Consider the following 26,415-nt stretch of genomic DNA (forward strand, 5'->3'; position numbering starts at 1 on the left):
TAGTACCCAATATATGGATACAATCCTATTCTTCAACATCTCGCATGAATGCTACTTTCTATCTGTCCGCCCGATGGCTCTGCTGACGGCCACAATATATGTAACCGAAACGCTCAAACCGACGAAAGTGATGTCGCTGAACGCTCCAATTATGTGGTGTCCTTCATTCGTCTCCCAACACCTCCCCGCCGTGTCGCCGGAGCGGCTATAAATGGGGACGCTGACTTACGAGTGATATGCTGGGCGCTACTCAAATTGCCTGTTCATCGATAGCCATAGGACATTGTGGAATTAGCAGGGTGTTCTATAATATAGCAAAAATATGCACTATCTGCATTAAATGGGTATATAGTAAAGTAGTGTATTTTTTGGTCCGGTGGATAACGTTTTAACAACCATATAACATAACAGGAGAAGCCTATCCCAAAAATCTTTCATTCTGAGCCTTTGCCTTTGAACTCTATTATATCAGAGTACCCATTTTATCCGCGGCAGCAAAATACAAGCATTATTTAATATCATTAACCCTCCTTTAATGTGAATTATCTTAGGGACCATGCTCCTAGGTAAGTGTTAGCCTGTTTTACTGGTATAAAAGGGTGCACTGGGTCATTATACCGATTCAAACACTAGCCTCTCAGTCCTCGCTACCCTTTGGTTTTCCCTTCCCACCCTTCCCCTTCCCGCCCTTTCCTTTCCCCTTTCCCTTTCCTTTCCCCTTCGACTTCCCTTGCCCCTCATCTTCCTCTTCTTCGTCCTCCTCCTGCGGGGAGCGCTTCTGAATAGAGTTAGCATATCGTACTAGCAAAGAAGGACGCATGAGTTCGGCCATCAGTTACCGTAGCATTTCCTCCCTTCACCTTGCCCCCGCTCCCCCGTGTTTTTGCCGGCGCTACAGCAAGAGTATCCCTATCATCCTGAGGGGCACGTTTCTAGGCAGAGTTAGTATATTATACTGGTATTGGGCTGGGTCGTCTTACAAATGGGGCGCTGGATCCCGAAATATCACTGGCGCAAGACCCGACACTTCCATTGCAAATCTCCCCTACCACTCCACTGACATCTCGTCTCTGGATAGGGCTGGATGCAGGAGCAGCAGCCACCGCCGTAACGACGGTGAGAAGAAGGACGGAGAAGAACTTCATTATTGGTAACTAGTGCTGAATGGAGAGCAGATGTTCGAGAGTAAAATGCGTTTTATTTCTAACAGGGGAAGCTTAGGAGGGAGCGATAGTTCTGTGGTGAGCTCTAGTAGTTTTCGTTTGGGGAGTATCGAGGATCAACCTCGGGGAAGTTCAACCAAGTTATATATCCACCACCATTTGAGGTAGCTTGAGGGGAGAGTCCGTGGGCACCCCCTCACTAAACGGCCTCAGATTCGGTGCCTGGAATCCGATAGTTCCAAAACTATCTCAATTTTGAGGCGGGTGATCTACCGGAATCGCTTAAGCCCTCCAATGACCACTTTATGATCAGCAGTGATATCGTCCTGCAAGGCAGCCACAATATTAAATAGGAGCTTCCTCTCGTTGAGCATTGTGGCTCCAATAGACACCTTTCACAACGTCCGGACTGCATATAATACCAATCATCAGAGGACACAAGCGGTCCAGGCTCCTTTGTGTGTATCATTATCGAGAAACGTCCCGAATAGGGCATTGACAGCTAACAAACGAATCATAAGTCAGGCCACAGGCTTGTTTCGCATAATTCTCCGCTAGCATTGCTCCGTGCCTTCTTCGTGTCCTCCTGTCAAGATGCGCTTGGTCGTGTGTCCGTCGTCTTTGTCAAGGTCGAGAAGGTTGGGAGAAGGTTGGTTTAAATAGTTTACGGTTGCCGTGGAGACGAACCTTGTCCAAGTGACTTTTAAATAAAGCACGCCAAGACCAGGCAGGATGAAAGCTTCAAGTCGCGATAACAGCAAAAGCTCATGCGATGGATATGAACCGATGAAGGGAGAAGAGGTCCTTTTCACCTCTACGTATATATGCAAATGCCCGATCAAGGTCCTGGCACCCTTGATGCCTTCTTGCCGCCGCAAGTAGGACCAGCAGACCCGATCATCGTCTCCCCGGACGCTCCATCGTTTATCCAGGAGATATTAGCACCAGTCGATTTCTCGCCAGACCTTAGATTGAATCTATCTCAAGGCCTGACATCCGGTCCAGCGAGTCATGACGATGCCAGCGGCCGGCCGCAACCGAACGTTAACACAAACAGTTTGGGAGAGACGAGAAGGACGAGGGTTGCCCTGGAACGAAGCACAGGTGCGGAGAATATACCAGTTCGCAGGACAAAACGACAAAAACTCGGAGACCAGTCTGATAGTATAGTTGGAAACATGGATGATTCGGTTGAGGAACTACCAGGCATCCCAGCGCCGGCGCAAGCTGAGGCTACAGCTCCAAAACCCCGAGCTAGAAAACCGAGAAAGCCAAGTCAAAAGAGCCAAAAGGCCGACGGTATGGTCAATTCAAGGCTGAATGGGAGGGTAACAAAGGCGTCTGGCACCACGGCCTTAGCATCAGCTGGTAAAACAGCCCAAGAACTCGACGGCAAGGTTGACTCGCATGATAATCCGGGGAAGAGCCTTGAAAGGGAATCCGAGGACTTACAGCTTGAAGACGCTACTAAAAGAAGAACTGATTGGACACCTATAAAGGATGCAAATCCAGTCTCTATTGATTTAACAGGTTCTCCATATTCTCCGCAAGACCGTGACCCTCATATCAAAGGCAAAAACTTCAGTTCATTAATATCTGGCTTCAATTTTGCTGGCGAACCTTCCCACGAACGGGCGGCTGAAAGCCAGCTTAACCTTGAAGGGCCAACGACGAAGAAGCTCCTAGAAGTACGTTTTTGCAGCGAGGTTATGCTGATGGCGCCTTACTAACTAGCCATCTATAGTTTATGCCACAGAGCTGTGGGACATACAAAGACCAAGAGACGGAGAACCTTGAAGCAGGGACATCTAGTACTTCCGAGGGAAAAGCCAAGCGTAAACCAGCCAGGAAGGCGAAACGACCTACTAAACCAAAAATTACAACGATTACATCTTTAACCACTGGGCGATACGAGTCTCCCGTTGTTTCAGAAGACCCCAATGTTGACTTACACACGGATTCAAATGTGGAATCAATCCAGCAGCTAGGGAAGGCCCCTTCGAAACGTAAAACCACGAAAGCGAAACCCAAAGGGGCTGCCCGTGTCAAGGCAGATTATCTGGCACAGTTCAAACCTGCGCCGACAATAGAAGCTCTGAAAGCTATCGACAGCCAGGCACTGCTCTTTGGGACGTCTAGTCAGCTAGAGAGAGAATCTAGCCCTAGTGTATATGGCCTAGAGCACGAAAACGAACCTGAATCCCTACGTCAAGCTAGCAATGATCAAAGCCGGAGCGTATCGAGGGAACCTTCTACAGGCTTGAGGGCCTCCAGGTTTTCCAAGTCTAAAAACATGTGGGGAGCAAGCTCACGTAACTTGGACGGTTCTCTAATGGACGTTGAAGTGATTGACCTTGTTGATCCCGCCTCTCCGAAGATAATACACAAACCAGTGAATAACGGTTTAGATGTTTGCACAATTGAGCGAACAGCGGGAGAAAATTCGTCTTTAAATGAAGTCGGCTGTGCTGGAACGGTCGAAACCCAGGCTAGTGTAACTGATGTGACCAAAACATCTGATATTCCGCAAAAAGTCCCTGATAGTTCGAGCATTTCTAAGGTCGCTAAAGAGGCTACACCTGCTATGAATGCTATGCCAGATTATTCCAAGCTCTCGACAGCCAATCTTGCACAGAAATTGGCGTCTTTTGGATTCAAGCCGCTCAAGAAGCGTGAAAAGATGATAGAGCTTTTGGAGAAGTGTTGGGGAAGTCAACACAAAACCATTGACGAAACTGCAGCCGAACCAGCTGGGCCTGATATATCTAAATCCTCTATATTACCGGCACCATCATGTGCCGACGCCAAATCTTTGGTATCAGTTTCCGCGAAGAAAAGTAGTAGAGCCCCTACCAAGCGGACATCAAAGCCAAAATCTCTCAAAGCTACTACTAAGGAGATAGCGGACTCTACGCCAGCCAACCAGCCTGCACCTGCCAACGCGAAGGCTTCATCTAAGCCCAAGGCTACTCAACCTGATATGATAGAAATAGAAGATTCCACAGATGAGAGCCTGTTGGGGTCACCAAAACGACCAATAAACCGGTCAAGTGCTAGTTCTTCGGGTTATCGTCCCATATCATCTCATAATATACCCCATACGTCCTCGCCACCTCCGCAAACAGTTCCTATTAGGACCAAACCCAGCGGAGACACTAATGCAAAAGAACCGGCAGATCTCCCTAACATATTTTTACAAATTACCAATGCTGTCAAGGCACAGCCGCGTATGCGTAGTGTCCATGGCGTGAAACAGCCGACCTGGCATGAAAAGATTGTCATGTATGATCCTATTTGGCTTGATGACTTGACGTTATGGCTAAATGTTGATGGCTTCAAACGAATTGGTGAAGACCGAGAGGTCTACCTATCGCTGGTGAGAGAATGGTGCGAAAGCAAGGGAATTTGTTGCTGCTTTAGGAATAAGAGGTAACGAGATATGTACTATACCCAATTTATTGTTTCATTATCTTTTGAGGATTGTAGGATATTCATAGGACTGTCAATTGGAGCATATGTACGGAATGGCATGGCGTTGGTCTAATGATTACAGAGAGGTGGCGCTCTAAATAACTGCTCTAGATACAACATTCTATCCTGATGACCTTGTAAACCTTTAACCTACGCTAATGCATAATATGAACCAAAATCTTTCTAACCTTGGCTTGAATGCCATCTGTTATGACGCCATTTCTATGTAGGAGCTTCTGTAAACACCTCCCTACCTGGCCTAAATAAACCAAGAGATCATAGGTAGTAAATCCACTTCCTGCAACATTCAAATATCAGGGAAATATTTGAAATCATTGGTAGGGTCTTGGGAAGGTGCATTGTCGCTTCCATGCATGCCCGTAGGCTGCTGTGATTCTCCCTGTTCTTGTCCCTGGTTTTGGCTATGCCCCTGCTGGCCGCCTTGCTGCCCCCCTTGTTGCTGCTGGGGCTCATGTCGATAGCCCCCTTGGTTGATCTGCTGATGAGGCGTCGGCACCTGGCTGTGACCAGCGTACTGGCTCTGGCCCATTGATGGATGATATCCGGGGTACTGGGGAGCCCCGGGTACAGGCCCAAATTGGGCCTGGTCTGGCATCGTAGGCAGCCCTGGTACTGCAGAGTGGCCTATTCCATACATGTTAGTTAATTGAACATTGATTGGCTGAGGATCTATGCCCATACGTCTGCTTTGCGGGTATATAATTGGGAAAGACGGTCCCGCTTGCTGCACCGCTTGCCGTATCGCCTGAGCCCGTGCCTGGGCCTGGGCTTGAGAGGCCTGTAGATCCTCATACGACGTAGAATATTGATGTTGTGTTCCCTGGATAAAAGTATTAACAAATAGATATACATTGATGTAATGACAAGACATCGGTGTAGTTACTTACCATCCCCATACCAGTAGGCTGTGAACTGCCACCTATGAGAGGAGGGCCACTCTGAATGCCATTCAAGACGTTATGGATATAATCCCGCAAGCTCGCGTTTTCGGCACGTAGAAGCTGGTTCTCTGCAACGAGGGTTTGATTATCGGCTCGCAGCCGTTCCAGCTCACCACGGGTATATGATACCCGCGTTATTGGGTCAGTCTGCGTACAGGGCAGATTGCCAGCGATGCAGTTGGCGCAACCAGTAGAATTTGAGTCGCACTTCATTTTTCGTCCCTGTATCAATGGAGTCTTAGTATATCTTGAATAAATATGTAATTTGGGATATATTATGGAAAATCTCATAGGAGTCGTGATTGAAGAGGTGTGGAAGTTGGTGACTGATTAGAAGCATTATAAAGTTAAGGTGAGAGTTATAGTGATAATGAATGCAAGACGGGAGCGGGAAAGGGGTAAAAAATGATCCGGGAATTGGAAGATCGCTAACTGCAGTATCCAGATCAAATGAAACGGCATTTTCCGGGTAGAAGCATACTGGGGTTAGGATATGGAGCGGCAACAAGCATTTGATAACACCTGCCCCGATATAAAGGATGCAACAACGGGGCTTAAAATCTGACAAAATACAAAGACAACTGTCGCCTTTATGTATTCCGGCAAAAACAAACAGATATGGGCCTTCAAAGAAAACAGGACTAAAGAGGTGTAAAGGGGAATTCGGCACCGTGCCAGTACCTGGTCCTTATCTACTAGGACAAGGACAATGTTTGATGATAAAAATATGGAAGACAACTCACCTTGCAGCGATCGCATGCCTGACCAGTACGGTTGGTCGCAGACATCTGGTCTTGAACCATCTCGGAATAGTTTGGCTCAGGGCTATTCTTGCCTCGTCTCGGTTTCTTTGGGCGGCGAGCTGAAGCAGTAGCCCCCGTCGTTGATGATGCCGATTCTGTTACTGGGGCCTCCATCATATCTTCACCGGTAGCGCTGGTATTCTCTGGGTCTTGAAGCTGGTTGCTTTCCTGACTTTCGTCTTCCTCGGCTAAGGGTTGATTGTCTTCCCAAGATTCTTCCTGGAAATCATCGTCCTCTGAAGGTCGTTTGAGTGGTGCAGACATAGCTACTTATATGTAGTTGGCGAGCAAAGATGTTGGTTTCTAAGATATTCTTAGAAAGTTGTAGATCTGAATAGGAGCTTGATGCTAGCCAAAGGATGAATTCAAAGGTAGGTCTCTTTGGAATGTCTTAGGGAATTATTGAAGGCTAAAAAATGATAGGATGAAGAAGGCCAACAAATGAGGAAGTGTATAATCAGTAGGTCTGGGGATTGATAGTGGCTGGTAAAGAGCTGGATAGGTGTCTCGTATTGTGTGGATTTGAATAGTAGAACTGTTGTCAGCATGTGCAAGATCAAGATATATGTACTAGATGGTCTTCTTTTTCTCTTGATTTCTGTCTCCATGTTATTGTGCAAGGGTGAAAAAAAAGCCTTCTTCGGCTCTTTCCACACTCTGTGTACGAATAACACATCCTTCAGCGCCAAAGATGACGGAACTACCCATGATGGATAATGGTTATGAACTAATAGGTTATAAATCTCTTTCATGAAAGGTATTTTGAGAAAGGATTCTTTTGTATCAATACAGGATTGAAGGGTTCCTGTTCTTTTTTGCTCAACTGCTGGTCACAACTGCGACTCGACTGTGCCAGGACTGTTGACGAGAGAATGGGCTGAACATCTAAACTATCAAGACAAAAGTCATTCTTGATAGCAAGATCCTTTCATCAATGTTAAAGTCGCCTTTGATTTTCAGCATAGCCATATCAAATCAAAGACTCGGCTAACTTACCCCCACCTTTTCGAGGGAAGAAAAAGAATATTTTAAACAAATGGCCCGTTACAATGAGCACGTAATAGATGACTTGGGCCAGGTTCATTTCAAATTCTTGCAAGAAAGTGGGCAAAAGCCTGGAATAAGGCTCTGCCCGAGGCTTTGTCCCTTTCCGTTCACCCATTTTCATTCTGGGTTATAGCTCTGCGAGGGTATAATGGGGTCATGCCTGCACCACTCTAGTTCGAGATATTTCTCGCAATAAGAGCGAAATAGAGTCATGAATATGAAAAAAAGAACGGCATAGATGGGTCGGGTCTGGTGGTGGAAACGACACGATCAAGGCCCGCGAGTCCACGACAAACGAGATATGACAAAGAACCAGGTGTTTTCTAGCCAGGGTTTCGAACTCGATCTCATATCGGACTCTTCGTCTATTGCCACAATCTTTCATGTTCGGGATTCGAGCCGTAGCCATACAACGGAGCCGTGGGGGTATTAAAGGGACCAGCTACAAGCTGTCAAGCAAATAGGTTCGAGGGGTATATATGTTGTGTATCATCCTACCAACGACAGCGGTGAGCTGGAAAGTGGGTATATATGCTATATAAGAGGGTATATAGCGAGAATAAAGCAGCTAGATATAAAATAGACACGTTACTGATATAAATCGAGGAAATGGTCGCATGCTTCATACTTTGACGTCGAGATGAGGACGTTGTAAATTCTGCTTACATAACGTATCTCACCAGTCAACGATCACCACCAGTCAACGATCACCACCTCCAAATGCTCCTTACGTCCAAACATGCGTGTAAATATCGAGATATCTCAACACAACGTAAATAACAAATAAAATTGACTATTAAATAACGATAGTAGGGTTCTAGTTTACATACAAATTAGATAGATTAAGAAAAGAAACGAGTGTTGGGCTTGATAACTCGCCCGGAACGGGTTCCCCGCGGTTGGGATAGGAAATTGGGTATTAGAGTAATAGGATCGATAGGAGCAACCTTAGAAGGTGAAGTCTTCTTCTTTCCTAATCGGGAAGGTGAGATAGGGCTTGAGACGTTGTTTTGAGCCTTTTTGGCCTTCTTAGCTATTCGCTCAGCTTCTAATTCACTAGCTTTACGCTTCCGTTCAATCGCTGCCTCTGCGCGCCGTGCTGCAGTCTCCTCGCGGGCCTTCTTAAGAGCCTCCTTACGTTACTGTTGATCTGCAAGCCTTTGAGCCTTCTTCTCTGTAGCCTCTTAAGTCTTATTATTGCGGTAAATCGATCGCTGAAGCTTTATTTCCTCTGCCTGAGCTATCTTATCTTGTTTTTTAGTCTCTACCTCGATAGCTCGCTGCCTTGCTGTTTTAACCTTAGATGGAGAGAATATCTGCGCTTGGCCTGCTTTATCCTTTTCAAATAGGCCTAAACCCTTGCCTCGCTTCCTTTTCTTCTTCTCTTGTATAAGTGCAGCTATAAGAGACTTATTTTCATATAGTAAGATCTCTTTATCGAAGACCAGCCTCTCACTAGCGCGGATGATCTTTGATATATGAAGGCTGGTTAATGACTGCCGGAGCTGCACTTTCTTAACCGCGCGGCGGAGACCCCGTACAGTAATAGGGGTAGGAGGCTCGATATCGATATTCGGAGGTGTTAGAGGTCTCTTATCGAAGTATTTCATTTGACGTTGAGGCATAATAGGATATATCCCTGTACTTGCAAATCCAGACTTAATATTTGCTGGTGTAAGAGCTCTTTTCCATGCAGCGTAGAAGAGTCTCCAAAAGTCTCGCTTTGATATTGATAGATACCCATATCCGCTGCGTAAGAGATTATTAACTTCCTGGGAATATGCACTGGCTAATGGCCCAAATATCCTAACATCCAATGGCTGTAGACGGTGTGTTGAATGTGGAGGTAAGATAACTAGCAAGATATGGTTTTTATCTGCATATTCGATGAATCCTATATTGATATGAGATGAGTGGCCATCTAGAATAAGAAGCCTTCTTCCCCGGCCAGCCTTTGCCTTTGTATGCTTATCGAATATTTGAAGCCATTCCTTGCCAAAGTTATCATTGCTCCAGCCATTCGGAGATGCTGCAAAATATGATATTTCTCTCTGAGGGTCAAATTTGTCCACCCAGGTGTCTTGTAGATCACCTTCTCCCTTATAAATAAGTGTAGGAGGAATCTATTCTCTATCTGCAGAGACAGCAGCGAGTAGAGAGATAAACTCGCGACTTCCATCTTGTATAGCTGTTATCCTTCTATTTTTAAGCGCATGAATAGGAACCACCCGTTTAATAGCATGTCCTAGGCCAATAAGGAAGCCTTTCTTATCAAAGTTGTAAATATTATCTGGAGTAATATTATACTTATTTATTGCTTCCCTAAGCTAAAGAAGAGGTTAATATTAATATTTAATAGCTAACTACTAATAAACAAGTACTTGCAAGCTCATAAAAGTGTTCAAAATGCTTGGAATTATCAGCAATATGCCTGGATTGATTAATGGTGCGGAGATAGAGACTCTTAATGCGATCCTTGTGCCGGCTATAGAACCGAGCCACCTAGTTGATGCCAATAGCCTGTTTAGTGAGCTCGTATACGAGATTTCGCAGTACCTGGGGCGTAGGTGATAGGCCTCTCTCTGATAATCGATTTATATGCTGTAGGAGTACTTCTTCTTGTGCATTTGTCAACTTTTTGCGATGGATAGATGTTGCTTCAGCTCTTGAGACTGCAGCACCTTGATACCGCCGCGCCAGCGTTATTTGGTTAATTTTGAACTTTTTAGCGGTTTGTGAGTAATTAGGAGTCTTTTGCGATTTTAAATCTTCAATCGCAGCAGCAATTGCTGCCTCATTGACCATTTTGTGGCTGTTGGAAGGTGGTTGTTTTGGTGGATGCAGAGTTTTTGGGGTGTGTTCATTAAGTGGTGATGATCGTTGACTGGTGGAATACGTTAACGCGAAGCTACCACAAACTCAAAATAATCCTTCTTCTATATCTCAGAGCAGTCAGTAAGGCAATACCTAGGTAGTCAACAAGTCCAATGTATGAACCGCTTCTTGCACCCTTCTGTAGCCATCTTAAGCACCCCCATCGTAAAAATCTGATCATATGCACTTTACAAGAAAACTTCTATTTGCCTAACTATGCCAATGCTTAAAATCAATGTACGATACTTCAATATGCTCCCTGCCCAAAGCAATAGATAAGAGGCTCGCTGATGAATCTCTGGTATCCCCTCCCATCCCATTTTTTCTAGGCCTCTTCTCTCATACCCTTAGCCAATGCATCACCTCACATCACGTCTTTAATCACCACGTCCGTTCTCGTCTAATCTGAACGCCAACCCAGAAAGGGCTCCTTGATGCTAGGCAAGAGAAGGGAGAAATAAATAAACAAAACATAGGAGAGAAGGTAAGGTGTGTAACTGGGATAATATGCATGTTAGATTTTTGTCGAGATAGAATATTCAATCATATCGTATCAGGGTCATTATATCATATGTTAGATGTGAGACATAAATAAGCAGGAGAAATGGGGGAAAAGGGGGTAAGAAAAAAAAAAGGATAGGAAGAATGGAAGGAGGAGAAAATGTGTGGTAGGTAAATCAAGAAAGAAAGAGTAGCATGGTACATGGTACAATGGGGGTATTTGAAGGGGGGAAGCCAAAAGGGTTATGTGATCCAGCCGTATTTCTAGTTCCCGGCAAAAATGGGCGAAATGAAGACAAAGTATAAACGAAGGAAGAATCCAAATGGACAGTACATCGTACAGCACAGTACATCACATAATAAAGGGTTCGCGAGTATAACAAAGGATCAGTGGCGATAGATGTGTTGCGAGGAGTCGGCCGAGATACCCTTGATCGAAAGTTGAGTATGGGCGTGTCATCGGGTTCTCCTTCCATTGTGTGCAACCGTAACGAACTGAATTCTGTCCTGGTATCGGTGCTGGAAGCCATATTCTAGCCATGGGGCTAGATTCTTACATTGACTGACGTCGAGTAGGTTCAGCATTGAGCACCCGTCAGCCACAGCTTCGACTCCAGTTCCAGTAACGCGGACACAGCCGCGGACAGATAATTCGCGGAGGTTGAGTAGGTGGAGACCGATGGAGCGTAGTGAGGGGTCGGAGACGGCAGAGCCGCAGAAGGAGAGGTTTAGGTGCGTTAGTTGAGGGCAGCCGAGGGCAAGGACCTCAGTAGCAGTGTCGGATAGAGCGCAGCAGAACGACTGTGGATGGTCAGTATCATAAACGAAGGCTGTGTGGTGCTGATAGTTGAGACTTACCAGGTCAAGCTCCTGAAGACATTTTGCGCTATTGGTCAGGTAGACGATGGCATTATCGGTGAGATACGTGCAATCTGCTAGACACAGTTTCCTCAACCGTAGGAACTGTGCGTTACCCCAGTATTGGAAACCCTGGTCGGTAATGGTTGTACAGCGTGTGAGGTCAACTTCTTCAAGCCGGGGTGCTGCATGGGAAGCGATATGGTGCATTGAACGATCCGTGACATGCTTGCAGTACGACAAAGTTATTTTCTTGAGGTAAGGGCAGCCATAAACTGTTCCAGCAGCAGGCTGATTCGGCTGTACTGCGCCCCTTTGCCCATACTTTGAATTCTGCAAAGCTCTGCCATTGACGTGGTTCTGGTTTGGCTGTTGCGCTGGTACCACCCACCCAACAATTCTTGCCAATAGCGTATCACTCACTTTCCGACAATTACTCAGGTCAATCTCCTGTAGTGATTTGGCATGGTTCGTCATATCTAGTATCGTTGGCGCGGTAACATCCCAGACACTCTTCATCTTCAGGACTTGCAAGTTAGTACCGCAAGTGTTAGCGAGAGCCGAGAACCCTTCGTCGGTAACATGGAAGCAGTTGTTCGCATCGATGACACGCGGTCTATCTCCGGCAAACGGACATATGATACCAGTGAGGATATCATCAGTGACTCTGCGGTTATAACGGCTTAGGTCTAAGAAGTGAAGTAGACGAGGAGACCTAGTTAATAGCTCGCACCATTGGCGTGAGACGCCGCGGAGACGTAACAGGGTATGCAGCTCGAGATACTGGAATATAGAAACTAGGAGGTCGTTGGATAGTATACCACGATGACGGATACTGTTTCGATGACGAGAAGGCTTGGTCTGAGATAAGGAGAAAGTCGAGTTTGCGAAAGGGAAGAGCTGCGCGTGTTTGTTAGGCGATGGTGTCCGGGAGCGAGAGTTAATGCTCGTTGATTGAGATTGAGACTGTTGGTCTTGCGCGGTGTCTTCAGGTATTATTGGAGCAAGAGAGCCTCGTCGTGAGCGAGATCGAACGTTATCCAACCCGACGCTTAGGAAAGGGTCTGGGTCAGAGGGTTTCACTACAGACTCCTCTTCCATTCTGCTGGGTTTGTGTAGAGTCTCCAGTTCTGTTTCCGAGAAGGTGAGAAGAGGCATTGACTGCCTCCGAGCGGAAAACAGTGCTTGACTTCCTGGTGTAAACAGCTGGTCCGAGCTGGGAGCGTCTTCCATCACCACGTCGCCGTCGCCGGCATCATCAAGCCTTGTCCTGGCGGTACGTTCGACCTGGTCTCTAATATCGCTTGGACAACGGGCCCAAAATTCTGAAAGTACCTCACCACTTAACATCAAGCACTCAACCGCAGACACAGAGCGTACTGTGGCTGTTCTTCTCGGAGCAAGCGATAGACTGACGACTTCGCCAAAGTATTGTCCCTGTTTTAGCCTCGCTTTAACCTGCACGTTGCTTGAATCTTCCGCATCGGCTACACGCCGAGGGCTGACGGGGTCACATCGCTCGTTGAGAACCTCGACTTCACCGCGTACAATGAAATATACCTCCCTTCCCTGTGAATTTTGTCGAATGATGTCAGTGAATGGAGGGAAGGTTCGTGGCTGCGCATTTAGGCCTAGAAAATGAAGAATATCTGGCGGTAAATTGGCGAACAGCGGGAGCTCTCTCAGGAGCATTCGCACGCTAACAAGCCCGTTGGCCAAGGCACTGGAGGTCGGAACATCCTGGCAGCTAGGACTAGGCGATTTGCGCTTCTTACTGAAATTGTTGGCATCGCGATGGTCATCTCCACTGAAATCTAGGGCGTCTGAGAAAGTATCCCGTACTCTCTTGGTAACACGCCTTTGCCCCGGGGCTGTCGTTTCTAGCGCTGCAGGCGGAGAATCCTTCTGTTTCTTGCGTTCTAGAATCTGAAGTCGCTCCTCCGCTTCATCTCTGATAGCTTGCTCCACCTCGGGGAATCTTGGAAGAATGTTCCTGAAATCTTCCTTTGTAAGGATGAGCAGCAAACAACGTGTTCGTGCGATGATAGTGGCGGTGCGAGGGCGATCCATCAGGACGCCTATTTCTCCAAAAAAAGCACCAGGCTTCAGCTCCGCATATGTACTCTCGCCATCTCGAGACGTGACGGCCACGGCCCCACGCACAAGCCAATACATGGCCTTTGCATCGTCCCCCTCTGTTAGGATATAATCGTTTGCAGAATTTATTTGCGGCCGTAGATGGAGCCCTATCTCAGCTAAAAAGGATTCCGGTGTAGATTGAAACAGTGGAAAGGAGCGTATCCGATCGATTATATCAAGAGGCATTCCACGAATCTGTGACGCGGCCAAGGGCGACGGCCTGACGGGCCGGGAAGGGTTCGTTTCGGTGTTGAAGGTACGGATGGGGGACATTGGGTCCGGAACAGCTGTTGCTGGTTTCGCTGATAACGGCGATGCGCTCCCGCGGCCATGTCGCCTCATCTTCGGTGTTATCAAAAACTATGTCTCCAAAAGATATACGATTATGGTTATTTTTATTTATTGCGATCTGGCAAGCTGGGATAATGCCGCAGGAGCAGGGCCAGGAGTTCACTTCGATATAGCCCGTGTCCAACAACGATTCATGACGGCCAGCTCGCTGGGTCCAGAAAAAAACAAAAGCTCGGATGCGATGGTCAGAACAATCATTGACTAAGAGCTGGAATCCCTGCCGCCGGAGCTCTGAAAAGGAGTAAATACGGGTCCCGAGCTGCTACATTATATATCAGCATGAGTAGAGCAGAGGAGGCGACATCAACTGAGGCGCAACGAGCGCTGTAGGGAGAGATGCTAACCCGCGTGACAAAGGAGAAGTCTGTCTCCCACAACGACCACGAACGACCACAATAGAGTTTAGACAGCTCTTTTTGAGGCCGGAAGATTGTGCAAAGCTATCCCCTGCTCGCCTTCGACGTCGACTGGGGCCGCGGACAGGAGATTCCAGGTCGCAGGCCGAAGGCTTGGAGCTTCCAGCGCAAGGCCCTAGCGGAAGCGAGTAGGGAGCAGCACGGGCAGGCGAAACGAGAAATTGACGGTGCGTGAGAGGCAGAGCCAGAGCAGGAGAGCGACGGCGAGACACCGCCGGGCGTTGGTCGGGAGGCAAGGCGAGGCTGCAGCAGAGATTGCGGTGCTGGAGGTGAAGTTGACGATGTGGACAAAGAAGAGACGATGACGGAGCGGCCTGTGGTCAAAAAGCAAGCAAGCAAGGGCCCGCCCACGATCCCTTGGCGCGTCCGCGGGGCTTCCCCAGAGCTGGTCACGTGGACACTACACTACTTCTACTACATCTACCTATATCACATCTACATATCTACTATATCTATCTACTACTTCTATATCTATCTATTACGTCTACTGCATCTACATCTACATCTATGATATGGCTAAGTGCGCACTCGAGCTCCAACACGTTGCAAGACGACGGTAGGTCGCCCCTGTTTCAACAGCTCGCGTTCTTCATCCGTGGTTTGTCATCGCCTTCCCTAAACCCGGCCGCCCGCTTTTCTAGAAGCTCGGCTTCGTGCTCCTTGCGCAATATCACCGTCCGCATCCCTGCACATTTACCAACTCCAAAACCCACCTGATGCGTTGGCGAGGTCGGTGCCCCTGCAGCTATTGGACGCACCCCTGCCTCGCCTTGATCGCGCGCTATCCATAGGGTGGCCGCGGCGGCGAGGATCCACCGTGCAGCTGATTCCATAGCGTTTTATACGTGTGCTGCTTGCCTGCTAGGCCCTCGGTAAAGCGAAGATCTGAGCTTATAAAGACGCTGAGGCGTGTAGTACAAGCGAGAGGTAGAGATTACTCCTCTACCCCGTATGGAGTATCGACCTCCAAGCTAGGTACATCACGTGGTACAGCCGATTGCATATCATTCTGATGAGATGGAGAATTCTCGATGAGATGGAGGAAGAATAATGATATACCCAGCGCTTGGACTAGAGAGGCAAATCTCTCGCTTGTCCTCAGCTGCCTTGGTGTTGCCACCAGCCATCAGGCCACCATGAACGGCTATACATCTTCATTCTGGTAGATCCGCCGTCTTCTCCGCACGGGAGCGTCTCCCCGGCTCATCTTAAGCCTTCAACTCTGACTCTAGTGTTGATTGGTTGTGACTCCCAGTGCTCAGAAGATATTACTAGCGAGGCGGGTAATAACACAGCTTGATATACTTGTCAACTACCGAACAAGCTGTCAGGAAAGCTGATTGGAGACGAATATCTCAAAGGGGAGGATTCAATCTATGCCCTAGTATATATAGTCCGTCCATAGCTTACTATTTGCTACTATTCCTTTCCTCGTTATCCTCGATTTAACATTCGTCAGTGTCCTCAGTGACTCCAAGCATTGACGTATGGCGGATACCGGATCTAGTGGACAAGCTAATGGCGTAGGTTCACTCAAAACACCCTTACAACGGCAGCTGCAACGGCGTCGGCTGCTGCCTACCAATGAAGAGATCCTTGCAAGGAATATACACCTATTTAAAGACTAAGTACTGGCCTCCGGGTCTAGAACTAGGCTGCGGATGAAGTAGTTCTATAGACCCTGGTTGTAACTGACGAGTGATGACTAACAAATACTCGCACTGATAGAAATAATTGGGAAATACCTCGGTTCTTTGGCATGCCATTCCTACATAGCTGCTTTGTTTACAAGTACGTAGTCACAAGTAATCCGTTATGGGGTCTCTTTACAGGAAAATTCCTGCAGATTGGCAGGGTGTAACGGCAGAGACCCTTTAAAGGTTAGTAAATAACATAGATTCTCGTATTTACGTTATTAGAAGGAAAGATATGTTACGAGGGGGAAATTCCCTCTGGGATGTTAAATGACAATTTCATTTATATTAAACGATGGAGTAAGCTGAATGAGGCAACAAATTGGCGAGGGACCATGGTTAGATAACATCACATAGCGACATCAAGAAGATCTTTCAAAACGCTTGCTGAACGCTCGACATGCTAGTAGTATTGATAAGCATAATACTGGCTCAGCACTTGCTGTATAGCCAAGGTATGACGGAGTGTGCACAACCCCTGGGAAATGGCCGCGCCAATCGACCCGCCTATCAAGTGGACAGCAACTATCAATTCGCCAGCGGGGCTTTCCACTATCAACCCTTGATTGCTTAAGGTTTGAAGCTGGAGCATGCAAACACCCGAATACACGTGGAGCTCATAGAGCAATTGGTTACAGGCCGCGCGACAACCTGGTGGTACTTGAATTATGGGTGCCATAGGTATGTTGTGTCGGGGATGACTATGGCGTTCTGACAGTCTTCCCGTGTATTCCGTTCCCCCGTAGCTTGATTCACGCCGTGAGCTTCGCACTCTCTCGGTAGATCTTCGTGGTAGAGAACTATCATATGCTCCTAGGGCTGAGTCAAGCGATGAGGGTGGCGGCCGGGATGATCGTGCCGAGTATGAACGCATAGACGCTCCATAATCGTAATACTGTCGTTGTGAGCGTGAGGAGGTTCTAGAACCGCGAGTATCGCGCTCTGTGTACCCTGGCGGTTGCTCGCCTTCATCCTCGTCGTCGGTAATGAAATCTGGCGCTGGCGGTTCGGGACGCACTCTGCCCTTCCCCCTATCAGTCATGGCGGCGATTCTGAGTTGGAGAGTTGCTTATAAGTTGTTGGTCTAGTATCTCTGAGCGTATTTCTCCGTGCAGGGTAGGCTGGAGGCGGATGGGGAGAAATTAGTGGTTTGGAAAATATGGGAACCAAGCGTCTATCGAGTAGTTTATATACCCAGGCAGCCGGGCCACCTGGATAGCAATGACTCCTATGACCATGAAAAAGGCCCCGATTTGCCGTAACCATGGAATTTCCAATTCATCATCGCCCTCCTTTCACAATTGTTGTCTTGTTGTCGTGGGTAGAGTGAAGAGTGTTCTGCGATCGCATCTCGGGCTGTTCGTCAAGGTGTGTTGGATCGGACTATCACTGCCCCAATTGGGGAGATCCCGGCTTGCGAACCATGTTGTACATAAACTGAATATATTGTGGTCGATATCCGCGAAATGATGCGAACAAATCTTGGAGCAGTCCATAAGCCAAGCTCAACTTTAGTCCTACTTTCGCTGTTCGAGCTGCTGTATAAACGTCATGACGAGCTACACAATCAAACAGTGAGTTGAATTAGCAAACTTTCCAACCAAGAAATTATCATATCCTAGATTTATGGAAGTTAATAAAAAGGAAAAGGGCTCACCTAGTAAGCTGTAAACTCCAGAAAAGGATAGCCCAGCAGTGACGGTGGATAGAAAATCTCGATTTCCTCGGGCATGGTCTACGGTCTCTTCAAATATGCAGAATGCCATTGCCCCAACTCCGACCCTCGTCCCTAGCTTTACGCCCTCTTTCAGCCCTCCGATCATAGATGTATAATTCTTGCTCTTGTGGTACTGGTACCACCCGGTAGAGCTGGAAGGAAAACGGTGCGCATTCTCCGCACGAAATCGAAACGCAGCTTTAGTACTGCCATGTGAAGCTCCTAATGCCATCCCTGAAGCAAATGCAGCCATTGCACTTAAGGGGAGACGTACGCCAACGTCTATTCCAAGCCGTGGAGGGCTTTTGTTGTCGAAAACAGACGAGAGGGCTCCGTCATCTTCCTGGGGTGAAAGTTGCCCTTGTGAAGGCTCCATGGTGTGAATGTCTTCGTCTTTCTTCAACTTAAACAACGGCGCCTGACCACGCAGGAATATTGGGGGATATTTAGCTGGTATGGAGTCTTGAGAGTACTTTTTTTCCCGTGAAGCTTGAAGTGTTGTAGCTATTTAGGAACAGGCTTGGCGACGCCAAGGCGGCACCAGGCAGCTCTCTTGCAACCCGCACCAACACATATAAATTGATCTCCCCCACTAACAGCATAGCATATCTCAGTTGGTTAATCATTTCTCGCATTTTAATTATGGTCAGTATATGCCAGGATGGAGTGTAGTCGAGACGTCAAGCTGACACAGTCTTTACAGGCAGAACCAACCTGGACACTCCGGTTCAAAAACCACAACGTTACAGTGCTACTCCTCATATCTCCCGTGGAACCATTCGACTCCATCAAGACCTCTCTTTTAGAGGCATTAAATAGCCGTGGGATAAAAGAAATAAATGGCAAAGTTGTACCAGATGACGCTGCAGATATCGAGTTCGGCGTCCCGCTTGACCGGAACAACCTAGAGAAGGGTTGGCAACCACTAGCAATACGCAGTGAGGGAGCCGGCAAGGCAGCGGGGAAGGGGAAGAGCACCGTTTTCAACTCCAGCCCTCAAGGAGCTGATCTTAGAGATTCTCAGGCCGTAGCGTTCAGGTTCCGAAAACCGTCAGAGAGGGATGCGTCCAAGGATGGAGATCTCGATATGGACCTGGATGAACCAGGTTGGGACGTCCTGGTTCCCACATACGATGACGAGGATGACGAGGAGCAGTGATTATTGAAGCTTTCTATTGATCTTGCTTCAAATCTTTCCATTGACATGAGCACGGCGTTTGGTATTTGGGCGGCACGGCATAATAGGCACGACGGTTCTGGGTTTCATAATTTACCTGCCATCACTACATTCACTGCCATATAACCAAGCTACAGAATAGGATGGCTCCTCGTTTACTAGATCAGTCGGCGCGAGATAGACGAGACATGGCCGCCTCTTCAAGAGACGTATAGACAGTCTATACCCCGGAAGAAGTCTCACCTGGAAGAAGTCTCACCTGGAAGAAGTCTCACCTAGAAGAAGTCTCACCTGGAGAGAAGTTTTACCCTGGAAAGAAGAGTCTCCCTGTATAATCCTACTATCTTCTTCACCTCGTAAACGCCTTTAAAACGTCGTCGCTGGAGGGTCTGTATTAGTCACCTTAACCGCCGCTTAGTCATCCTATCACTATGGCAACCGGCGCGGATAAACATAAACGTTGGCAGCGTCAACATTGCCCTATCAGGTCGAGTTCGACAAATCTCCAGACTGGGGGAAGCTAACAAGCAGCAGTCTTCACGTCCTTCTAGTGTCTATTAACTAACCGCGTATTTTGTTCACCTGCTACTGCTTCTCCCCTTGTGCTATTCACAGCAGTCTATCTTCTTACTTCTGTATCGCAGACCTCGGCGCGGATTTTACTGTTTATTCCCCTGATTAAATTGCTTCCACCCTTACCATCCGCGAAAACGATACGAAATGGCGGCCTCGGGCGGCGCGTCTTCAATCCAGGTGACGGTTCGAGTACGGCCATTTACAATTAAAGAAGCTGCACAGCTCGCGAAATGTGACGAGGGAATGCTCTTCATGGGCGACGGCTCCCTGGCTGGCACTGCTCCCAAGCTGCAGCAAAAAGGTCTCCGCTCAATTATCAAGGTGGTGGATGGCAAATGCCTGTAAGGAAATATTTTTTTGAATTACCAACTGTTTACTTGATGAATCGCAAACTGACGCTTTGCAATCTGCAGAGTATTCGACCCCCCTGAAGACAACCCCTTGCAGCGATTTTCCAGATCCGTTATTCCCAACAGAGCAAAACGTGGAAAGGACCAAACATTCATGTTCGATCGAGTATTCGACGAGAACACAACTCAGGGAGATGTATACGAAGCTTCTACCAAACACCTCCTAGACAGTGTCTTAGAAGGATATAATGCCACCGTTTTCGCTTACGGTGCCACAGGCTGCGGGAAGACGCATACGATTACAGGAACACCCCAGCAACCCGGTATAATATTCTTGACAATGCAGGAGCTATTTGAAAAAATTGCGGAGAGGTCGGAGGAGAGAGTAACGGAGCTGTCTCTGTCCTATCTTGAGATATATAACGAGACCATCCGTGACTTGCTTCTTCCCGGCGGAAGCAAACAAGGTCTTATGCTTCGAGAGGACGCCAATCAGACTGTATCGGTTCCTGGACTGTCGACTCACCGCCCTCAGAATGTTCAGGAAGTTATGGATATGATTATGAGGGGCAACGAATACCGAACAATGTCTCCCACCGAAGCGAATGAAACCTCTTCTCGATCCCACGCAGTACTTCAGATAAATGTGGCGCAGAAGGACCGTAATTCCGACCTCAACGAACCGCATACGATGGCCACGTTGAGCATAATCGATTTGGCGGGAAGTGAGCGAGCGAGCGCAACGAAGAACCGTGGTGAAAGACTTGTGGAGGGGGCCAACATTAACAAATCGCTCCTTGCCTTGGGTAGCTGCATCAATGCCCTCTGTGACCCACGAAAACGCAACCATGTTCCATACCGCAACTCAAAGCTTACCAGACTACTCAAATTCTCTCTTGGAGGCAACTGCAAAACTGTCATGATTGTCTGTGTTAGTCCTGCAAGTCATCATTTCGATGAGACGCAGAATACCTTGCGCTACGCCAACCGGGCCAAAAATATCCAAACGAAAGTTACGAGAAACGTCTACAATGTTAACCGCCATATCAAAGATTTCCTTGTTAAGATTGATGAGCAGATCGCCTTGATCAATGAACTAAAACAACAGCAAAAGGAATACGAGACGATCGCCTTTGCAAAATTCAAAAAGCAGAACGAAAAGAAAGAGGCCGTGTTGCGTGAATCGATTGCACGTCTTCGCAGCGCATACGAACACGCCGCACCCGAGAGGCAGGAGAAAACCAACTGCATGGTACGGCTTAAGCAAGTTAGTCGACGGGTGTCTATGCTATCCGCCTGGATTGCTGCATTTGATAATGTATGTGCTGCTCGCGGGCAGGATGATACAATGCAGGGGCTCCACGCAATTCGAAAATCGGCTCAAGGGATTCTCTTTGAATTGGAAGGCAGCCGTCAGCATTATCATCAGAAAATTGGAAAGTCTTCTTGGGAGAGGTCTATAGATTCTGCTCTGGAAGTGGGCATCAGGCAGCTCCGCGAGTTGGAAACAAGCGATAATACCGATATTGAAAATCTCAAACGGGAAGCCGAATTGTTGAAGTCTAACGCTGAGTACGAAGCATTGAGTGCCGTATCAGAACAGGATAAAACTGGCGAGTTCGAGACCACTCAGCGACTTCTCGAGGCTAACTTTGAGACAATATCAGCGATTGAACATATAATGCAGCTTAGTGAAGAGGAGGCCATTGACACAGGCAAAAAAATCCTTGGAAAGCTCTTGGAAACTTGCTGTGCCAATACAACTAACGTCGTTAAACCCAATGGAAGCAGCCCTGCTAAAACGGAAGCATTCCCTCTCCCCCGCAATGGAACCCCAAAGAGACGAAAGAGAATCAGCCTAATCAGCCGCGTATCGCTCTCAAAACCCTTGGTACCTCCAGTTACCATAACTCCGCCGGTCAACCAGACACCAATGAAAGGTTCTCCGCGGAGAAGAAGAGGGCCAGGGCTGAAAAAGGGGGTATATTTCACTCCAAAGAAATTGGGAAAGCCTAATAAGAGGAGCGTCAGATGGAAAGATGACGCTGAAGATGGACCCCTAGCAGAGTTCGAAAAGACGCCCCAGAAACCACAGTTATCGCCGCAGCCATTCTCAGGATCGCCTTCTTCTCTTCCGGTTCCAACCATGGCGTCGTCCATTCCGTTACGGTCAGGATCGAGGGAAACTTCTCCAATGCCTACCCTACCACCTATGCCTAGTACGTATTCCAAAAATTCGAGATTCCAGACTGGTTTTTTGTCTAAGAAAACCAATGAGGGTTCACCCGGTCCCGCACCAGCGCCTCCTAGTTTAACCAGACTCTCCTTATCGGACACGGAACAAGCCTCCCCACTTCGTCAAATTAGCAACAGCAGTACCCTAAACAGGCGGTCCCTTGATCGTGAAAGCAACACCCATTCGTCTGACGGTGAAGATCCTCTGAAAATCGACAAGCTAGATGCCGCTAGAATCAGCTCCGCCATGCGACGTATTTCCGGTTCGGGACCTGGACCTGGTGGACCTACCAATCGACCACGTCACCGAAGCCCCAGCGTTGCATCTAACAGTCCGCCAAATGAAAACACCATGTTCACAGCATCTCAAGCCCGAAGGATGGTGAAAAGCGAAAAGGACCAGGAAGGGCGATACGGTGTCTTAAGCCCGAGGACGTTCCCTGTCACGAAACCTGGCAGTCAACGAAGAGTTACTTCCGTGGACCTGAAAATGAGAGACGTGAGCAACTCGAGCAGAGACGGTGTGAGGTTTAGCACTACAGCGATTCCTTCAGCTGGTCAACCTCGGCCAAACCTTCAGGGTTCCGGGCCTAGCGCATGCCGTTGATTTATCATTTCTCCTTTGTTTATCCCTTCATCCAATTTTTACATAGTATTATACCAAATAATTTCCGCGCGAGGGGGTGTAATGTGGTAGGCGTTGTGTGGAAAATTAGCATGCCTTCTGGTTTCAATTCTCTTTTGTATTACTTCTTTCTCCTTTTCTTTGACAGAATGTACTTGGCTCATGACTCTCCTTTCTCCTTCTAATGAACACACTTAAATACTCTCTATTAATAAAGATCCAGTAGCACTGGAATACATAGATCATATTCTTAGTAAATAAGCCTGGTTGAGTTAACTTGGTCAACTCAGCTCCACTGAATGATTTACTAAACCCTTGTCTGTTGCCATCAACATGGCATGTTCCCGCCCCAAATTTCATGACAACATCCAGAGTGCCGACATAACCCCTCAATCAATGACGAGAGAATGATACAAGTAGTAAAAACTTATGCTAACCACATCCATCATTAGATGCCAATACACTATTTCTCACCCAATTTATCAAATCTTCCAAGGCCGGAGTGAACGTTAGGAGGTATCCGTTTCGATATTCAGCGCGTTGATAAGCCGTGGATACGTAGACGGGACTAAGTATCAGGATTTCCAAGCAACATTTTTAAGGTATGATAAGAGATTGATATCAATCAATAAGAAAAACGGGCTGCTATGTTCTCCCGAGTGATTTAAGAAGAGGTAGGGTATTAAATTTTTCACCAATGATATAGCAGGGGGCGATTGATTTCGAGCTCGAAGGAAGGTATACGGGACGGTCTAACGTGGGAGGATGACATCGGTCATTCTAGGCTAGCCCCTCGGAACCTTTTAGCAAGTTGTTCACCATCCGATAGTGAGTTTTGAGAAGGGTGAGGTGAGGAATAAGTTGGGGATTGACGCTTAAAGGGCCAAGATCGTTTTGGGGGCGTCTCACCGCTCTCCTGAAGTATTGTCACAAGCGTGGCCCAGCCAGCCGTGTTGATCAATTGTACGCCTTCGGCAGGATCATGCTTCGTAGCCACGGTGCAAAGAAGAGATTCCTCGTCCTATCAAGCGAGGAAGAAGAGCGTCTTAGTCAGGCCAAGTTTAGAGATATATAGAATAGATATTTGACTTACTTCACTTAGGATACCCATTCCATGTAGGAAAGTTAGGAGATGGAAGTTGGAAACCGCCTTAATCGCTTCGTTGGGATCGCTACTAGCCGTTAACTTACTCGCAACACGTCTTAGGTCCTGGCTTTCGCCAATGATCTCTCGATTCTCAATAGGGAAAGAGGAGTCAGTAAATACTGTTGTTGGTGTAGTTGGGAAGCCGTGCGTGAGCGTGACGAAGAGGTATTCAACAGGGAAACTTGGTTTAGCGTTCTCCTGAACGCTGACCTTGTATTCGTTTATTTTTCGGTAGAACACCTCTGGAATATAGCGTGTGATGTTTGCGTTGTCCAGTTCGTTCTCTTGCTGCACCAGCATTACGGAAGGGTCAGCGGATGGCTCAATGATATCTGCTCGCACCATCTCTACAGATGAATTTGAGGCTTGGTAGGCGCTGATGGATATGGCACCATTTTCATCGCCGCTCAAGACACAGGTCACGAAATTCGAACCAAACTGGCCTGTTTCGCTCCATTTGCATGGTTTTGGGTTCCGTGCTTGGAGCTGGGAGGCAAAAACTACCTCTAGGGACGAGAGATAGTAAGAGTCGATATGTCTTTTGCAAACAACAGTTCCGTCCCCGGCACCTGAGTCAATAAGGTCGGTGAAAATGACACCTATTTTTTCCATTCCACAAAGCCTGGCCACTTGGTCCACGTCCTTTTCGTTTGCCCATTCGTGGAGGGTTACGCCATCCACTTCATCCACCTGCGGTGGCTCATATATTGCCTGTACCACAGCTTTTATACCAAGCGGCACCTCTGTATACTCTTCATATGTCCCGTAGAGGAACCCAATCCTCTGGGAGCCTGATTTCCGCCAGAAATCCAGCAGCGAATTGATGAGGTCGGGAGAAGAGAACTCAACGTGATCGACCATTCGGAACTGTTGCGGCTGCAATGTAATGGCACTTGGCTGACACTTGGTACATATGCCTTCTGGCCAGGCTGGATGTCCAGACGGGCAATCCTTCTTAACTCTATAAAAAGGTTCCGATAGAGGAGGCATATAAGAGCTCTTCAGTTCAGGTTTATTGGTAGAAGAGTTAATTTTTCGAAGGTATGAGTTGAATGAAAGGTGCTTTATCTTCTTTTCGGCAAGGTATTCCGGTGCATACGGCTCTAGGGGCATGCAGTAATCACACATTCCCTTGGGCCCATGTCGACACATCTTTTGGTCAAGGGGACGTGGGATCTTTCCGTCCTTCTGGTCTAGTCGGTTATCCAGAGCTGACTGCCTCACAACCTCCCAAGGGTTCTTTATTATGGCTGTCGGGGAGGTTGGTTGTGGTGCTGGCGCAGGTTCTTCTCGTTTGGATACAACGCCGCCATCCAAACGATGAGCTGCCTCCGGCTTTTGAGTGGCTCCCGAGTTTCCATTCGGGAAACCATTACTCGATGCTTCCTGTGTATCGTAGCCGATATATAGTTTATCTCCATGACTGTACCCATCACGTCAGTGGCTAACGCCGTGTGCTTCAATGTCTGGCCACAACTTACGATAGCCCGACTCTCTGTATTGAAACGCCTTTTAGAGTTGTAAGGTTCCTCTCCTGGCCACCAGTACATATCGGTTTATTTGAGAGAGAGACAGATGATGGATCGGTATCCTTGGGTAGGTTCTCGAGTATCTAGTAAAGTACTCAGTAGTTAGTGTGCCGTTGTCAAAAGACCACTTGGTAGACAGAGTGAAAATAGGACGCAGTTTCAGTCAAGAAGTACCTTTGGTAGCAGAGATGTAAATTGCTCTGCTGGGCTAACCGTCAATCTGAACTGGCCGTTGCGGCTTTCAAACCGTAGAATTATTGGCCGCGGGGAAGCCATGGTGAAGTAAACCGAGTGTAACCTGTATCATTTGCTGTGCTAGACCAGAGAGAAATGGCCGGATTCGTAACGGAGACAGAACCGCAGGGTTAAATGGTAGAAATGGAGCTGTTGGGAGGTCTTCGTTGCGGCCTGCTTTATGTACGTTGATGGTGTTGTTGCTGGAAGGCAGCAGAAGCTCCAAATCGTCATAGTAAATTCCACAGGTACATAAGAGCCCTTAAAGCGGCGAGGGTCTGTCGCCGCTTTGGTGTTATCATACGACGCCGCTTTAAGACGATCCTCTTCCTGCCAAAATGCAAAGGCCAGTCTATTATAAAACATATACGAGGACTCTTCGCCCTTCCAGGTTACGTTCATCCTCGATTTCTCGCTTAAGAGGTGTATCCGACATGAATACAGCTGAATCTGGCGGTTGCGGCGGCGATGTTCTCATGTATCCCGCGTTTTCACTATTCCTCACCATAGGCCTCTCAGGGGAGCCTACCAAAGATGACGCCTCAA

At 47.6% G+C, this 26,415-nt stretch overlaps 6 protein-coding genes across 6 annotated transcripts; 2 read left to right on the forward strand and 4 right to left on the reverse strand.

Moving 5' to 3' along the window:
• Positions 1-637: 637 nt before the first annotated feature.
• On the reverse strand, positions 638-1,145 carry GIQ15_03183 (uncharacterized protein; the record flags this gene model as incomplete). Its single annotated transcript, XM_033550600.1, has 3 exons — positions 638-778; positions 840-932; positions 981-1,145. The coding sequence occupies 3 exons, from the start codon at positions 1,143-1,145 to the stop codon at positions 638-640; spliced, it is 399 nt and encodes a 132-aa protein (XP_033407761.1).
• Positions 1,146-4,941: 3,796 nt separating this feature from the next.
• GIQ15_03184 (uncharacterized protein) lies at positions 4,942-6,663 on the reverse strand (the record flags this gene model as incomplete). Its single annotated transcript, XM_033550601.1, has 4 exons — positions 4,942-5,279; positions 5,337-5,475; positions 5,543-5,743; positions 6,340-6,663. The coding sequence occupies 4 exons, from the start codon at positions 6,661-6,663 to the stop codon at positions 4,942-4,944; spliced, it is 1,002 nt and encodes a 333-aa protein (XP_033407762.1).
• Positions 6,664-11,277: 4,614 nt separating this feature from the next.
• GIQ15_03185 (uncharacterized protein) lies at positions 11,278-14,091 on the reverse strand (the record flags this gene model as incomplete). Its single annotated transcript, XM_033550602.1, has 3 exons — positions 11,278-11,622; positions 11,680-12,840; positions 13,060-14,091. The coding sequence occupies 3 exons, from the start codon at positions 14,089-14,091 to the stop codon at positions 11,278-11,280; spliced, it is 2,538 nt and encodes an 845-aa protein (XP_033407763.1).
• A 4,547-nt stretch (positions 14,092-18,638) lies between these two features.
• GIQ15_03186 (uncharacterized protein) lies at positions 18,639-19,155 on the forward strand (the record flags this gene model as incomplete). The annotated part of the gene is made up of 2 exons (XM_033550603.1): positions 18,639-18,641; positions 18,700-19,155. 2 exons carry the CDS (start codon positions 18,639-18,641, stop codon positions 19,153-19,155), a joined length of 459 nt encoding a protein of 152 aa, XP_033407764.1.
• Positions 19,156-19,893: 738 nt separating this feature from the next.
• GIQ15_03187 (kinesin family protein) lies at positions 19,894-22,941 on the forward strand (the record flags this gene model as incomplete). Its single annotated transcript, XM_033550604.1, has 2 exons — positions 19,894-20,090; positions 20,163-22,941. The coding sequence occupies 2 exons, from the start codon at positions 19,894-19,896 to the stop codon at positions 22,939-22,941; spliced, it is 2,976 nt and encodes a 991-aa protein (XP_033407765.1).
• A 793-nt stretch (positions 22,942-23,734) lies between these two features.
• On the reverse strand, positions 23,735-25,911 carry GIQ15_03188 (NPL4; the record flags this gene model as incomplete). Its single annotated transcript, XM_033550605.1, has 4 exons — positions 23,735-23,980; positions 24,053-25,529; positions 25,588-25,718; positions 25,810-25,911. 4 exons carry the CDS (start codon positions 25,909-25,911, stop codon positions 23,735-23,737), a joined length of 1,956 nt encoding a protein of 651 aa, XP_033407766.1.
• Positions 25,912-26,415: the final 504 nt, after the last annotated feature.

This window comes from Arthroderma uncinatum (genome assembly GCF_011692745.1).
Source record: "Arthroderma uncinatum strain CBS 119779 chromosome Unknown scaffold2, whole genome shotgun sequence".
Lineage (NCBI taxonomy): Eukaryota > Fungi > Ascomycota > Eurotiomycetes > Onygenales > Arthrodermataceae > Arthroderma > Arthroderma uncinatum.